General features: G+C 39.7%; 1 protein-coding gene across 3 annotated transcripts in view; it reads left to right on the forward strand.

Moving 5' to 3' along the window:
• PDE7B (phosphodiesterase 7B) overlaps positions 1–18212 on the forward strand; it is a 291481-nt gene that overhangs the window by 210394 nt on the left and 62875 nt on the right. For all 3 annotated transcript variants that reach the window (XM_045544422.1, XM_045544421.1, XM_045544419.1), the window contains one exon: positions 3494–3577. In XM_045544422.1, coding sequence (XP_045400378.1) covers positions 3494–3577 — 84 coding nt within the window. The remainder of the gene's footprint in view (positions 1–3493; positions 3578–18212) is intronic.

Below are 18212 nucleotides of genomic sequence, written 5' to 3' on the forward strand. Positions count from 1 at the left end.
CTCTGCTCCTCCTCCAAGGACTGTTGTTACAGAATTACTTCTCTCTCCCCACCAGCATACTAAAGCAATTTGGTAGCAGAAGGGGCTCATCAAAGCAGGGAGAAGTAAAAAGAACATTCTACATTAGAAATATAGGCTGAAAACATTAATCTTACTATGCTAGAGCTTCAACTAAATAGAATGCTCAAGATACAGAACGTTTGCTTTGTTTGTATTTAACTTTTCTGGTGTTGAAAAATTTCTAAAATGCATTGTTAGCCCACTTACAATTGTCCTGCCTCCTGCCTTACTAGTATTTTTAACATGATTTAATCCTTTTGAAAACAATTGTTTACTACACCAAAGGGCCATCATTAGGTAACAGCTTCTCAGAGTGCTATTGTAGTTACAGACAGGTGGGCACTGAAACTGAATCTTTCAGGTATGGTTTCGTCATTTGTTGTGGTTGCTGTTGATTTTTTTGTTTTGTTTTGTTTTGTTTGTTCAGGGATCTTTGCTATCAGCTTGCTTTGCTATTTGTCTCTTTTTCCCAAAAGTGGGGAAGCAGCATGAAAATGCCACTTAGTCAAGAATTTGAATAAATTAGTTGCCAGCCAATTTCAGTTCTGCTAAATAATATTTTCAATAACTACTTTCCATTTCTTACTTGGAAGTAGTAGATGCCTTGTTGATCCAGACAGGATTTGGTTGTCTTGCTCATACAGCCCATTTCCACTGAACTGCTCTTTGAATAAACAACATCCATCTGATTAAGCCTCGAATTCATTAAGGGGGTGGATACCCCTGGTATTCAGTTTCTCAAAACTGTGATAACTATATTTGGTTTAATGGCAAATAACAATCACAGCATACACTATGTACAAAATGTTAACGCTTACCTCTTTAAACAATTTTTATCCTGATAATATAGGACAGTGGTTAAGAACATGATGTTTAAAATCCATTCTGAGTTTAAGCACAAGCTCTGCCCTTACTAGCTCTGTAAGTTTGAACAAATTATCCAACTTGCATTGGCTTTAGTTTGCCTATCTGTAATATGGTCTAAGAATAATAATAAATACCTACTGTGGGTTGTTGGGTTGGTGATATGAGTTAATGCACGTAAAATGCTCAGCACAGTGTAAGTGTTCAATAAATGTTAACTATCATTATTTCATAGATCTTATGCTTTCCTCACAACAACCTTGCGAGGTAGGCAAAATTGCTATCATTATGCAATTTAAATATTAGAGAACTCAACCTCAAAGTGGTCAATGTTTGTCCCAAGTTACCCAAGATGGCAAAATGCTGATGTCTCAGCACAGGAGTCCCCGAGTTCCTCATGCACTGCCTGCCCTTTGCCCATCCTGCCATGCGGTGCTATCTCCTCATTCCCTAAATCTAAAGTCTTGTATTATGGGGGAGGTCTAAGATGTTTTTTTTTTTTTTTCATTTTAAAAACCAGGTCTACACATTCCATAAGGTTAGAAACCAATGGTATTGAGGAGAAAGCTCTCTGCCTATGACGTCTAACAACCTAGATTTAAGTGCTAATTACTAATATAAGCTTAAAACTCCATAAACTCAGGCAGCTCAGTTAAAGTCCATATATGTTTACTACCTTAGGCCTTTAAGAGCTCCCAGCCTCTAGCTGGGACCACAGGGTGAACAGCAGTCCTTGGAAGCCATTCCTCCATGGGCCTCGATTTTGTCACTTACAAGATAAGGAGAATAATAATAATAAGTGGCTCTCCTCACCAGGCTGTTACGAGGATCCAACAAGAGAAACAAGAAAATAAATATACTGTGATGTTTGTGAAAGTGCTTTGTAAACCCTTCAGCGCTTGATAAATACAGGGTATTCAAGACAACTGCCGAGGAGAGGAAAACACTTCAACTCTTCTCCATCACTTTCCTTTAACTACTGGCCATCCACCCTATGGACTTATCAAAATACATAAATTAATGTTTTTTTAAAAAGCTAACAGTGTTCCCTTCCTCGATGTCAATTTATATTCATATTTTTAAAAGTACTTTTCCATCTCTTCTTTCTTCTTTCCACTTTGCTTTGTCTCTTCTATCCATAAGTTGTAACGTTCTTTAATATCAATATGGCAATATAATATCAGATTATATGAGATAGTAAATAAGGCACCAATATAAAATTCAAAGCAGAGGATAGCCCCAGAGCTCACAGCACTTTCCAACCCCAAGTACACTCAAGGCCCTTCCATGAGCGACATTTTAAGCACCATCAGTTGCAGGGGTTGCAGCAGATGGGGATCTCACCCCGGTTCTGGGTAACTCCAGGAGTTAGGAAAGAGGAGGGAAGACTGTAAGTCTCTCCACTCCCAGGCTGGGGCCCCAGTGCCACCTGAGTTCTAGAACAAAGTCGTTCATGGCCATGAACCCATTACTACTGGAATTGAAACCTTCCCTGATTTGGTTCTTCCAGAACTATATCAGGTCTCATGTATTTTTACCTCTCCTTTGCTTTCATGTTATGTGTAATAACTGGTGAATTTGGTCTTTATATCTACTCATGTCAACAGAGGACATTCACTTAGAGTCCACTAAGTACCAGACAATACACAAACTGCTGTGGAGAAATACAAATAACATGGCATACATGATCCCTGCTTTGCAGTTTAGAAGCAAATAGACCAGCATTTATTGCCAGGCAGCAGGTATTATTTTAGGATCTGTGATTGATGACATTTCGAAGTAGGTCTCATCTTCATTTTATAAATGAGGTAACTGAGGCTCAGAAATAAATTTGCCAAGATCGCACAAGTCAGTCAGTGTGAGAGCCAGGCTTCTCCAAGGCCTACCTCGTTCTAAAGTCCATGCTCTTTTCACTCTACTCCATTACCTCCCTTGATCTGGAAGGCAGGACACACACCAAAAAAAAAAAAAAAAAAGGAAAATGAACACAGATATTAAAGGAAAACTACAAATAAATAGTCCCAGAAGCTCTCCAGACTGTCCTATGTGCAAGGATGGCGGAGTGGCTAATGTACCTGGAACAAGGCTAGCCTTTGGGCAGATCGGTAAATGATACAATCTGGGGACAAGGAAGGTGGATGCCAGTCAGAAAATGATTGTGCTGGAACCAAGAGAAATGACACTCTGGCTGATTAAATCTTATAAGACAAAAGCTACATTCTCAACACACCGTTTGTCCTTCCAGATTCAGACGCTTCATTTTTATGGCTCTGGGAAGTCTAAAAAGACTATGGAACATAAGTTGTTGTGATTTTCACAGACACATCTTCCAGGCAAATATAAGAGAGCAGTGGTTCGTTTGTTATCGCATTGCCAAGTTCATTACGCTCAGCATTAATCAAATATCCCTCACACATAGCACTCTCTTCGGTAAGGTGAAAGGGAATCATTTTTCTCCTGACATCTGGTGTTGGTTTCATTGACATAAATGGGTAAGAGGATTTACAGAAGAAAAGTGAATATACTTGGCAACATTTTCAAACATTTGTTTGGATTTTCTGTTTTCTAGGAGATGTACAACTAACGGGTCAGACAGGGGTCCCTGCTGAACGCCGAGGCTCCTACCCATTCATTGACTTCCGCCTACTTAACAGTGAGTAATCAAGTGTACCTGGAAAGGAACAAACGTTTTCTTCAAAAAGGAAAAAAAAAGAATCCTCATTTCCCCCTGAACTTCAAAACCTTCCAGGGTCTGCCTTCCTTCCTGCGTCCCTCTCCTGCCAACTGGAACTTAACCCTTTGTCTTTGAATTTCCTCATGAGGGAAGTAATTCTGGCCCTGCCCTGCCTCTCTGAGCTTTAGTGAGGGTCCAGTGAAATCATGTCAGCTTTAAAAATGTAAATCTTAAAAACCGGTGAAGCCCTATACAAGGAAGCTATTGTTTTCATTTTCCTGCACATTCTCTCCACCTTCAGCCCCCAGGACCAGACTAGATGATAATTCGATTTTATTTTTCAAACCCCACAGGGAAACCTCTTCTGCAGTTGCCCTTAGGAACCCACCCATTATCTAATTCTCAGTGCTTGGTCCTGATCTAAATCCTTGAGGTCTGTTCTTGCATTCCTGGTCACAAACTCTTCACCAGACAAAGTTCTTTTCACCTGCACTTGCTGCTTTCTCCTTTATCACTAATTTCATCCAATTTCATTTACTTCTCCCTGTCCCCTCCGTCTACTAGTCCTCATTGGGAGTTTTGCTCAACCTTTGGTTCTAATTCTCTTAATCTTAGGTTCCTCTGGAAACCCAAACCAGAGACCAGTCATCCAGATTTCATATCTCCTGTCATAATCATCCTTCACTTTGGGCTTGTGGGGGAGGTAGGGGAGAAGTGGATAAATTTCACATTTTGCTCCAAGGTTTCCAGTGTTTTGTTCTCATATCACTTCCCATCTATAAATTTCAAAGTGTTGGATTGCACCCACAGAATATTACTTTCCTGTGACATAAACAAGCTCAGCTAAGGGGGTAATTTGATTTACTTTGACCCCTGGAAATTACTAGGAGAAATTAGAACTTGCTATTTCTGATCCTTAGATACTTGAAAGGCCAATAGGAGATGGACATGTTTGTATTTCTCCTGGCTGGGTAACCTCCCATATCAATGTGTGGTGTCTGTTTTTTCAGTTCTTTCAGGGACACAGAAAGTTGGAGTAACCCCTTCCATATTACAGACAACCTTCCCCACCCACATCCCCAAAAATGCTTTATAGAAGGCAGAATTGAGTCATGAGACCAGTGCAATATTGGATATAGCCTGTGGATATAGCCAATCATGTCTCTGACCTCTTCTTATGACCTTGAATGGGCTGTTCCAGCTACCCATGGAAGTTACACCTTTGACAGTCTCTAGACCACATGGATTTCCAGGTCCCAGACATGTGGTTGCACCAAGCAGGACAGGGATGACCAAGGGATCCAGTTCACTGTTTCACATGGACCAGAACTCTCCAAAAGCAACCCATCCTGTTAGTTGGAGGGAGAAAATAACCAAAAAACCTCTTTGCAGTAGTAGATGAGATATTGTTTCATGGTTTCTAATATAAACCATGAATAAATTAAGAAAATAGGAGATATTTCTCTTTATAATTCCAAGGATCCAAATGAAAATAAAAATTTAATCCCACTGTCAATAAGCAACATCACTGCCTATGGTGGTTATCTTGGCAGGTGAGACAATAGAATATTTAACTGTCTACATCATAGGCTTCTGTAACATTTGGATTTTTTTTACAATTTTTTCTTTTATTTTTGTAATCTGAAAAACATCTGCAAAAATAAATAAAAATTTAAAGAGAAACTCACTGCAGATAATATTTCACTGTCATATTATTCACCCTGTAAAAGATCATCTACAAGTAGCTGCCACCGCGTCCCCCCTCTGCTGGTGGTCCTCCAGAATGTCCCAGTGCCTGGGCTCACCCCAGCCTCTCTTCCCGGCCCTGGATGCTGTTTCTCCCCCTCCCCCATTGCCCCCACCTGTTGCTCAAGACCCTCCACCCATCCAGTGACAATGTTGGCCATCCATCCTGAAATTCCCTTTTTGCTCTTCTCAGCACTCCACTCTGGATAACTCTTTCACTCATGTCCCTGAATTTGTGACAAATGCTAAGGCAATATTAATTTGCCTTCATTGTATTTTGCTTCATAAGTGGTCTCAATTTTTTTCCTATATGTATAAAACACATCCCTAAATAGCCCATACGATCCTAAGGACAGTCTCTTCATAGTTACTGAACACTAAGTAACTATAGTTTATCTAACTTTAACCAATTAAAGGGTCTCCTCAAAAAGATTACATTAAATAACTATGAATGTAAATCATCCCCTGTGTTTAACTGAACAGCACAAATAGGAGTGAAGACCGCTAAGATTCTCCTTTATTTGTGGTACTACCCACCCCTTTGTATAATCCCCCACATAGCCTGTTAGTGAATTGAAACTAGAACCAATAACATTACTGCGGTCACCTTCCACAATTCCTAACTTAGTCTGCAATTACGGCAGCTTGCTACCGTGTAGCAGTAGGCATGTGGACATCTGTGCAACATACAGCCACATAAGCTATATTATATATTGTATCTCCCACTGCTTTATGTACTAATCTCTTTAATCTCATTCATGTCCTTGCTGTAGTTTGCCTGAGTTGTCAGTGTGTGCTTTCTGCCTAAAGGGAAACATTTTGGAACATTTTGGGATTTTCTCCTAAAACTTTTATCTTTACCAACTGATTCCAATTCTATGCTATAAGTTCTAAACTAAAGTGATTCTTTATATCACTTTAATTTTGAGTCAGTTTTTTGCAAGTATGGGCGCAGACCCAAGACTTCATTTTCCTCAGGTGCTTGCAGTTTTGCTCTCTCTCCCAAGGGAGAATCTAATCTAGGATTTTTTTTGTTTTAACCATATATAGAAAAAGCCAAATTGCCATAGCCTCTATTCCCCAGTTCTGCATCCCTACAGCCTTCCTTCTAAAATGCCTGTGAAACCCACACGACTGCCATTCCCTATGCAGAGTGTCCCTGTCTATCCTCTACCACCCACCTCAGTATGTGCCTTGGATCACTGCAACATGCATAAGCAAAAATTTATATTAAATAATAAAGCCATTGCATTTCTCCATTGGCCCCATTAGTCATAGAAGGATAGGGGACATCACAATTAATTTCTAAAATAACTTGTCTTCTACAAGAACAAAGTTTCTAGATATTAAAACAGATTAACTAGAACAGGGTCGATAAATGATAACCCATACGCCAAATCTATCCCCCTGCCCCTGTCTGTTTTGGTAAATAAAATTTTATTGGGACACTGCCATGCCCCTTTGTTTATATGACGGCAATGGCTGTTTTCACACTACAATGGCAAAGTAGTAGCAACAGAGACTATGTGGTCCACAAAGCCAAAAACACTTACTATGTGACCTTTTACAGAACAAGTTTGCCAACCCCTAACTTAGATTTTTTTTAACAGTATTTAAGAGGGTTTTATGACATCTCCATAGGCATATTCAGACTAGTCTATTTTCCTTTGTTAATGTCACTTTTTTTCTTTTTAATTCCCAGTGCCATCACTTTACTTTCAAGAATGGACTCCCATTGACTAAATTTACATGAGACAGAAGTATAAACAGAAAGGGAACCTCTGTTGTTAATCCAGATTTAAAATTTCAATTTAAAATTATAATTTCCAGTTGCACAAATACTCTTCTGGAAGAGATGTCCATTTCTACATATTTTGGAGGGGAAGAACAGCACAGTACTACCATGCTTATGTACCTACTGCCTATACATAAGGTGACTATATATACTTGGTTTTCCTGGCATAGTCTTAATTTGCACCTGTTGTTCAGGAATACTTATTAATAGCGCCATCTTTTACTCCCAAAATGTCTGGGTTTGGACACTAAACTACAAGGCCAACTGTTATATAGGTTTTCCTACAAAAGAGAACTTCAATACAATGCATCTCAAAGATTGCATGCAGGAATAAGACTAAGAGCTCTGTTGTACAACATAGTGAAGATAGTAACAAATGTATTAAATACTTGAAAATTGCTAAGAGAATAAATTTTACGTGTTCTCACCACAAAAAAATAAGTATGTGAGGTAATACATATGTTATTTAAGTTTATTTAGCATTCCAGAATGTATACACATTTTAAAACATCATATTGTACACCATAAATATATACAATTTTAATTTGTCCATTAAATAATAATAATATATCGTATACATTCCAGGAATAAAGATTAGAAAACCCTCCTCGTAAGAGATCCACCCAGATCAATAAAAATATGTAAGCCAATTTTGTTTCCTGTTTCTATTTTATACGATTAAGAAGAGAGGCATCTCTTAATTTCCAGAAGCTTCTCTGGATAAATAGCAGGAAATGCTTCGGCACCATTGTGTGGGACACAGAAAATACAACCCTTTAAAGAAGAGAGTTATCTTTACACCTAGGCATGGAGGACAGAACAAAGTGAGAGACAGGGCGGGGAATTATTCTTATTCCAGGCGATGTACTAACACGCGAGCTAGCTCTATTATCCCAACGCTTGTTTCCTATGGATTTATTTTGTTTACTAACTCTGTTTGGGGGAAAACAAAAGAGGCAAAAACGTAGAGAAGAGTGTTCAGAGACGTGTGGACACAGAGGTGAAAGCCGCAGAATTACAACCTTCTGCAGAGCAGGCGGCTCCGGCAACCCCTACAGCTCTGGCTCCTGATTTAATATAATCAGTAGCCTGAGTAGATAATGACTAGGTTGAGATGTTCCCGTGGCAACCATCTCAGAGCAACACAAAGTGATTTCCACAGAGGAAGTGACATACAAAGAAAACATGCCCAGTGACTGTGGAGCTTGAGGGAAGGAAACAGCTTCAGCCAGAGGTTTTGGGGCACCAAATATCAGCTGCCACAGAGAACCCAGCACTCCAGACCAGGCCCCCGGCTTTGCAGTAGTAGGTTAATTGACTATTTGGCTTTTCCTGCCTGTTAATTTGCTAATCTTGATCTTTAAACCTCTGTTCCTCCAGACTTGCCTTCCTTGTCAGGGTCACTTTAGCTGCACAAGCATGAGGTCATTTTAGTAGAGCTACAACAATATTGTCCTTTGCTTATTATTTCCGAAATAGAACCAACATATACAAACATATGTATATATATATATTAACCTTTTTATGAGAAAGAAGTGACCCAGAGACTTGAGTGCTTTTTAAAAAGCTGCCATCTAAAACATATTATGCCCTGCAGCCATTCTTTCTTTGACATATAAAATATATTCAGTGAAGAACTGTTGATCAAAAGCCACCCAGCATGTTGGAAACCATCGAGCGCTAAGTGATATCTTCATTTTAAAAATGGAGGGACAGTTTGCTTATAAACTCCTTTTCCTAAGAGAATTCTTAGCGGACGGTTACAGCCTTTCAGTAACCTTATAGAAACCTTTTAATGTCACCTGTAAGAACCATACAAAATGAAAAAAACCTGAAATAAAATGTCACTGGGAGATTTTTTTTTTAACACTCAAATATCAGATTTTATTATTTTTATCTGCACAAAGTTCTACAGTTTACAAAAAAAGTGAAGACTCCTTTTATATCCTTCCATACTTTCCTCAAGAATATATAAATAAATGCACTCATGATTGTACCCTATATTACTGTCTAAACTTACTTTTTTCACTTAATTTATCATGTAGATATTTTCATAAACATACATACCATTGGAAAATAATAACTACTATTTTTTTTCAAAATATTACAGGGATACAAATGTTTTTGGTTAGATAGATTGCTTTTGTTATGCTTGAGTCAGGGTTATAAGTGTTGCCATCACCCAGACAGTGTTCATTGCACCCATTAGGTAGGTTTTCCCTCATCTCCTGCTCCCTGCTATCCCCTGCTTAATTTCCAATGAGTTTTACTTCCCTCTTTGCTTATGTGTGCTCATAGGTTAGCTCCAATTTAATAGCAAGTATACGTGGTGTTTGTTTTTTCATTCTTTAGATACTTCACTTAGGATAATGGTCTCCAGTTCCATCCAAATTGTTGTAAAAGGTCTTAATACATCCTTCTTCGTGGCTGAGTAGTACTCCATGGTATACATATACCACATTTTGTTAATCCACTCATGAATTGATGGGAACTTGGGTTGATTCCACATCTTTGCAATTCTGAATTGTGCTGCAATAAACATTCACATGCAGGTGTCTTTTTGATAAAATGACTTCTTTTCCTTTGGGTAAATACCCAGTAATGGGATAGCTGGATCAAATGAATGGTCTAGTTTCTGTTCTTTGAGGAATCTCCATACTGTTTTCCGTGGAGGTTGTACTAATTTGTAGTCCCACCAGCAATGTATAAGCATTCCTTTCTCTCTGCATCCACACCAGCCAGCATCTGTTGTTTTTGGACTTTTTAATAATAAAAAGTCAATTCTAACAGGGGTAAGGTGATATCTCATTGTGGTTTTAATTTGCACTTCTGTGGTAATTAGTGACGTTGAGCATTTTTTCATACCTGTATTGGCCATTTGTGTATCTTCTTTTGAAAAGCTTCTGTTCATGTCTTTTGCCTACTTTTTAATGAGGTTGGTTGTTTTTTTCTTGCTGATTTGCTTGAGTTCTTTGTAGATTCTGCTTATTAGACCTTTATTGGATGTATAGCTTACAAATATTTTCTCCCATTCTGTAAGTTGTCTATGTGCTCTGTTGATTATTTCCTTGGCTGTGTAGAAGCCTTTTAATTTAATCAAGTCTCATTTATTTATTTTTGGTGTTGCTGTGATTGCCATTGGAGTCTTCATAAATTTTTTGCCTAGGCTGATAACTAGAAGAGTTTTTCCAGCGTTTTCTTCTAGCACTCTTATGGTTTCATGCCTTACATTTAAGTCTTTTATCCATCTGAATTAATCTTTGTGAGTGGTGAGAGATATGGATCCTGTTTCATTCTTGTGCGTGTGACTATCCAATTTTCCCAGCACCAGTGTATATTGTTGTCTGCTTTGTCCAAGATCAGTTGACTGTATGTGGATGGTTTTATATCTGGGTTCTCTGTTCTGTACCATTGGTCTGGGGAAAAAAAGTTGGTTTTTCGAAAAGATAAGCAAAATTGACAGGCCTCTTGCCAGATTAACCAGGAATGGAAGAAAAAGGACCCAAATAAGCTCAATTGACAATGAAAAAGAAGATATTACAACTGACACCACAGAAATACAAAATATCATCTGTGAATACTATGAAAATCTCTATACACATAAACTCAAAACATTGAAGAAGTGGACAAATTCCTAGAAACACACAACCTCCCAAGACTCAATCAGGGAAAAATAGAACTCCTGAACAGACCAATAATGAGCAATGAGATTGAAGCAACAATAAAAATCCTCACTGGGGGATTTGAATTCAAAGGATGCTACCGCATTCCCACAAACCCTGACCCCACCCCAGCCTTGTGCTCCCCACACAGAGAAGGGAGGCGGCGATTGGGACTAGTTCAGACCTCTTCTTGCACTTGTGAGTGCCAAGGTAACACCTCGCAATTTCAAAGTTCAATATTTATTTTCCTCTAGAAAAAAGGCAAGGCGCTGATTGTGGCTGTGGGGTTTTCTGGCTCAGGTGGCCCACACTCCATGATGTGCACTCAGGGCTTCTGACTGCAAGCTCCCCAGCACTTCATCTGTGGAAGTGCCAGATCAGTAGGATGGTTAGCCACTGAAATGCCACCACATTGCAGAAGACAGAGTTGACAGTGTCCTGACAGCTTCACTCACTCTCTATCACTACCCCATCAATGCACATCAATGGAGCACCTCCTGTGATAGGCAGTGTGCCAAGAGCGGGAGATACAAAGATGAATGAGACATAGCCACTGTCCCTAAGGAATTTACAGAGATAGACGTAAATAAATTTTGATAGGGTGTGATTATAACATATATTTATAATAACAGTATATATAATATAAGAAATATATGCATATATAGGATTCACAGTCATTAGGGAAGGGAATAATTAACTCTGTCTTGGGAAATTAAGTAAGGCTTCCTGGAGGAGTCAAAATGCAGCAGTTACAAAAGCAACAATGACATAAAGGTGGGCTGTGTGCTATAAGGCCAGCTGATAGAGCCATTTCAAAATATGATTCAAGACTTAAGAAACCAGAAAAGAGTGATCAACAATTCTACTCAACTAGATAAAAATGTATTGAAAGATGAAGGATTCAAGTAGAATCCAAGCAGAGAAGTCAGGAAAGATCATTCCAAATATCTGTCTAAGAAAAGCCATATTCCAAAACAAACCATTTTCACCTTCTAAAGCTAGAGCTGAAGACAGCCACTGCCTTCTGCTAATGTAAAGTATTTACTTTTTATCTGAGTGATGAAAAATTGAAAATTGGGTAAGGGAGCTCAGTATTTCCTCTGAGTTATCATTCAGTCATTCACAAATAGAACACCCACTCTATGCCAACAAGGCCATGAAGCCAAGGTGCCCTGAGCCACACCAACAACTGTGGGACTGACATTGCCTTTTGCATGGTGACTAGCTTCTGTCCCAGACAGCAATGAGACTGAAGGCTATCAGAGACACGAATCAAAAAAACCTAAACAATTCCATTTAGGTCCACAAGGATTAGGGGGATAGGGGAGAAACCTATTGTATGCTATTCCCTGGCAGAGGATTCTGAGGGCTAGAATGGAAACTTTGAACCATTCATCACCCTCAAAGAGTAAACAATCTCATTACATGGACAAGACAAATACATATCACACCAAGGACCATACAAGAGAGTAAATGATCTAATTGCAAAATAATTGACATAACAATAATCAGAGACAAGGGAAGGCAGAGATTACTAAAGAGTAGGAAAGGGGGGCTTTACGGTCTTGTACTGAGTCCCGAAAGATAAGGTATAGTGTTGACTGGTTAAGGAATTGCCTAAAAGTGAGACTGAGCTGACAGATGGGGACATAAAATCATTAAGTAGGAAGAAGGTCCAAAAAGTAGTAAATAAAGTATGTTGACTAGAGAGAAAATGGAAAGGCTTGGAATGCCAAGACAAAGAATTTGAAGCTGATTCATTAAGCAGAGGATGACTAGAGAATTTTGAGAAAAAAGATAAACAGGATAAAACAGTGTCTGAGAAAATTAACTGACATCCAGATGTAGGAGGGACGGACTCAATGAATCAAGAGCAATGTAATCAGGCAGCCGACTATGATGGCAGCAGAAATGAAAGTATAAATCCAGAGTTGTTGTCTAGCAGAGGAGATAAAACTTGAAGATCCTGAATACTGGGAGCTCCAGGAGTTGGTCAGGACATCTGAAAACTGGAGATGAGGTCAGCAGTAAGGGAAGTTGGAGGGTGAGTCAGGGAAAAGATGGCAAGTTCAGTGGGACAGGTGGAGTTTGCAGAAGTTGAGTGAAAATGTCCAGGAGAGATCTGGAAATAGCAGACTGGCGTGCAGAGGACAGGCCCATTTTGGAAACTCCACATGGGGATCATGATCATCTATGAGCCATTTGGCCAGAAAAGGCAACACAAAGTCAACAACTACTTTGTTCAAGGGCCCCTATATTTTTAGTTTATAATAAGCTTGATTTTAAAAAGCACTATGAGACCATCCACCGTAAGTCCCACTAGCAATTTCTTTTCCTCTGTGAGAAACTGTTTAGACATTACAGTTCAGACACCACCTCCCCACCTTGCCATAGATTCTATTTGGTACAAAAGTGACTGCCCGTGTTGGAGTCCGGCAGGTTTGCTACTCAACCTGAGCACAGTTTTTTACTACAGGACTTCCTTGAACAAAACCCTAACCCACTCACAGTATTTCCAGTATAGTGGCTTCTTTGAACTTCTGGAGACACTAGAATATAGAGTGAAGCAGGAGTAAATTAAGTTTCTTTTGACTGAAGTTACCCTATGAGTCACTAAGCTAAAATGAGTTGTTTATTCAATAAAATTAAATTCAACTTCCTACCCAGAGTCAGGCAGAGCCTATCTCTTGTGACTTTGTTAATAAACAAAATGAGGGGCTATTTCCTTTCATTGCCACCCACCCTCAAAGTTTCAGAAGATCTGAGAGACTTCCCGTGGTCCCCATTCCAGGTACTGTATATATTTAATGTAAAAAAATAGAGTCCCCACATGCTTAATATCTTTTGTGTGCTTCCAAACTGAGATGTCAGGGTTAACACACAAGATCAAGAAGATCTTGGTTTCTTTCTAACTAGCAAACCAAATTGCCTTGGGGCACCTGGGTGGTTTATTACTTTTGGGTAACCTTAGGAGGGAAATCCCAAGGGGAAGGTAGCCAATGCCACCGCACCTAACAACGGAGACCTCAACAGCACTAAGATGGGAGGGGCTAATCCCAGGCACAGGCTGCAGGAAGCCAGGTGCACATCCTTCTTAGGAAAGGCTCCCAGGCTATAGGTCTCTTGAAGCCTGGAAGCACAGGAGGGTTGCTGTGAATGCTAGAAATAACAAAGAGGCTGCCTCTCTGCCTGTTCTGCAACGGTTGCCCCACCCAGACCTCTGAGCACGTTAAACTCTTGCTGCTCACTGAACACACTAAACCACCATCGACAGAGGAAGCCAACAGAAAGACCATGAGCTTTGAAGTCCTGAGTTTGAACCCTACTTCTATTGTGAACTTAGGAGAGATATCCAAACCACTTAATGTCTACATATATGGAAGGAGATTATACTACCACCCCTGTTGGGTTGTGGTAAGAAATAGATGAGATAAATGTGTCCAGAAGCTTGTCTTGTTTATGATAGGTCCACAAAAAGTGCAGTTGAACTTTGTGATGTACCTTCTTTCTCGGCTGAGTCCACCCCACTCCAAACCCCTCTTCCCCAAGAAGCATCTGTTTACCCTTGAGCCCTGGTGCTATCATCATTCATGACCTTTGTGAAGCCTTCTTCAACCCTCCCAAGGGACTAGCTGGTCTTTCTCTCTGCACTCCCACTACATCTCCAAGGAAGCATCATCACACTGTAGCTGCAAACTCATTGAACCTGAATCTTTGGACACAGACACCAGGATAGTTTCAAAATGTTCTCAGGAAATCTGATGCAACAAGCCTGGCCCTGGACCTTCCATGAGTATTTGGGAACCACTGATACATGTCAATTATGGCATACACATGTTCTATCAAATAATCGTAATAGCTAGTGTGCTTGGAGCCCTTAGGTGCTACATATTGCTTTATGTGCTTTGCACACGTTGACTCATTTAATCCCCATAAACTCCCTGTGAAGAAGGCACCACTATTTAAAATGAGGAAACTGAGGCCCAAAGAGGAGAAATAACTCACCTAAGGTAACCCCAGCTTGTAAGCCAAAAATATAATTTAGAGCACAAGCTCTTAACTATAGTGGAATATAATTCTTTTTTATATATCAATTTTAAGGTTCAAAGGCAATACATGTATGCCATATGTTCCTTTTATGTGGAATATATATATGGCAATTGGTCCTTTTAAGTATTTTTCGTATAATTATTTTCTTTTTGTAGTACATTTAGATTATTTCCTTTTTGGCATTAAACTACTTCAATATCATTGAACAAATATTTCTATAACTTCATGAGAAAATATGTGATTAAACATCTAAAATATTAGATTTTACAACATTTCTACTATATTTTTCAATATTCCTGCTGCTCTAGCAGAAGGTGCCAAATGACAAATTGCTCATTTCGTCGCCCAGCCTTATGTTCTTTGATAAGAAAGAGAAGGGTGTGGTGGTGACACTGAGGACACTTGTAAACTGTCCCCAAAGAAGGAAATGGAATCGCTATTATAACAAATTAAAGTCAGATTTGTGGCTGCCACCAGTTGCTTTAATTTTTCTCAAGGGGGAGTTTGTTATTTCCTGTCATGCAAACCGTGCATCACTGAAAGAAACAGTTTCTCAAAATATTTATAATATATTAAATGAAAAGAACCAGAATACAAAATTCTATATCTAAAAAAGAGATTTCAGTTATGTTTATTAAAGTATGCCAAAATCCTACCAACGATTATTTCTAGATGATTATTATTTCCTTCTTTCTATTTTTCTGTTTTTCTTTTTCCCACCAGAAGCATGTATTGCGCTTATTAGGAAAAAAGATGAGATTTTATTTAAAAAAAGAAACTCAGTGTCCACCAGAAATAGAACCTTTATTTTTTTATTTAAATAAAGTAATATCAAGGTGCAGAAAATGAAGTTGCAGCCATGGGCCAGAAAACATAATTTAATAGGCCACATTGGAAAATCGGGTGGAAACTGTGAAATTGGGTGTTTGTCAAAAGCTATGTATGCTACTGCACAATGACGGCTTGTCATTTAAAGATGAAATTTATTCCACAGTACAAAAAATCAAAGTTCTTACTCACATTTAAACAGCACCTTACACTTCACAAAACTTTTAAATGAAGGCACTCAAGAGATCAATTCAGCCCAGTTCTTCATTTTATAAGCAAAAACAAAATAACAGGCCAAGTGCCTCATTGCCAGGTACTGAAAGAATTAACCAGGATTCAACTCTTCTGACCACCTTTCTTTCCACTCAGCCACGTGGCATCCCTTACGTAAGCCTTACCTTAAAGACATAAGATAAATTTTGCTGCGTGTAATGAGAGAAAAGATAACACAAGGATTCCCCTTGAAGGTGGTTGGAGCTGGCTCCGGGGCCCGCTGCCTGGGTTTGGATTCCAGCACCAAAGGCTGCAGGACCTTAGGAGACCCTGACCCCTCATGCTCCAGCTTCCTGGGCTAGAAATGAGGGATTCATAAGTGCACACCCCATGGGTTACTAGGGGAGGCAGTAAGTGTGTGCAAAGTGCTAGTACAGTACCTGCCACGGTATCAATTCTCTATAAGCATGGGCTTTTATTATTACTGTTATTAGTATTCTCTATGACCATATGTAGACGTGCTTAGAAAGGTATAGACTACATAACAATATAAAGCACTTGACTTACAGTGAAGAGAATGGTTTATTAACCCTTTCAGTTTTCCATCCTTATGACAAATACTGTTTGCACTCCCTGTGCAAAGCCAGGCACATCGCTTTCCGACATGTGATTGGTTGTAAATAAGGTGATAGCTGGAAAAGCAGGGCTAGGGAAGGAGGTTTTACTTTGTTTTTTGCAGGGCACATAAGCATGCTGAAATCATGGTGAGAAGGATGTAGTTGAGAAAGAACCACGGAATAAATAGGCAAGAAAAGTGATAACCGACAATGAAGTATCCTAGGAAGATGGCGGGGTGGAGGGTGCTGGCCTAAGAAAAGGAGGCAGCTCTCCTAACAAAACAGGTGGGAAGAAGGAAAGGAGGGATGCAATGTAGGAAGTTTGGGAAGTTATACAGCAGAAAGGTAAGGAGTTTTCCATCTAACAACTTCCAGTTTCTCCATGAAGCAGCAGGCCAGGTGGAGAGTAGTAGAGATAGGGCAGTGGGAGGGGCCACTGGAGCTTGGTGCTTATGCATTTGTGCCATTCTGTGCACCACCTGGCTGGCCATACACTCGGAGTCTTCAGAAGTATCACAGCCATGGCACCATGAAAAGGAAAATCCCATCAGCAACATGGTGGCCTGGCTCCACCTTGTTCAACTAAGTCTCTGCCCTTGTTTTCAGCTTTTTCCTTACAGTGTGGGCCAGTGGAGATAAGCCTGTCGTCATTCCTGCCCTACCCGCTGCGTCCACATCTCCCCTAGTAATACCAAAATGAGAACAAGAAAAATGATGACCTCGAGTCTGCATCCCCTCTCCTTCTTGTGCTCATTTGGCCTCTGTGGGGAATCTAATCTGGAAGGAGTGTCCAGCAATGAAAGCAAGGTTTACCTGTCCCCTGGTGTCCATGTCCCCATACCCCACCCTATGCGCATGACCACCCACAGGTGGTAATTTATCACAGGCAGACAGCTGTGGCTGCGGCTAGTTCATTTCTAGGCAGGGATTGGGAGACGCTCCCTCCCTGCTCTCCTGCCCCCAGTGACCCTGGACCTGACAGTTCTCATGTCTTTTCTCCCAAGAGGTGCCAAGAAATTAGGCAAGTAGAACACACTAACCATAGGATAGATTGCAAGCCTCAGTATCTCCTTTTCTCTCCCACCCACCGTTTTTTGACAATCCTTGATGAGTGACGAAGAACTCCCCATCTCCTTTTTCTTCTTTTCTCACTCTTTGATTTTGTGCCCTAAGACTTAGATTTATTTTCTGTTTTGGAGACAATTCTTGGTAAAGACCAGAAAGCTAAAAAACTATCTAAAGTATCTTCCCCTTGGAAGGCCTAAAATAATCCACTTTTAAAGGAGAAAAGGTAAACTAGATTTAAAAAGTCACAATTATTGAGCAACTACTACATACTAAGATGTAAACTATGGGAAATAAAGGATAAGCAAAACATTTTGGGAAAGGGCTGATACACAACTCATTAAAATACCAGATAAATTGGCATGTTCCCAGGAGGCTGTCATGGAGACAGCCCTGGAAGTTCTAGCGAAGGACCTCACAGAGAGGCTGGCATTGACACTTGGACAATGATTGGATTTTTGTAAGTAGAGGTTTTTTTAAGTGCATTCCAAATAAAGACCAGGGATGAGAAAATACTGGATTCATTCAAAGAATGAGAGCCTTCAGATCCTAAAAGTAAATGTGTAGTGTGAAGGGAAGGGAATGGCATGGTTAGAGGGAAGATAGCCAGAATTGATGTAAAATTAGGTTGAAACCTT

The sequence above is a fragment of the Lemur catta genome, chromosome 2, assembly GCF_020740605.2.
Source record: "Lemur catta isolate mLemCat1 chromosome 2, mLemCat1.pri, whole genome shotgun sequence".
Taxonomy (NCBI): Eukaryota; Metazoa; Chordata; class Mammalia; order Primates; family Lemuridae; genus Lemur; species Lemur catta.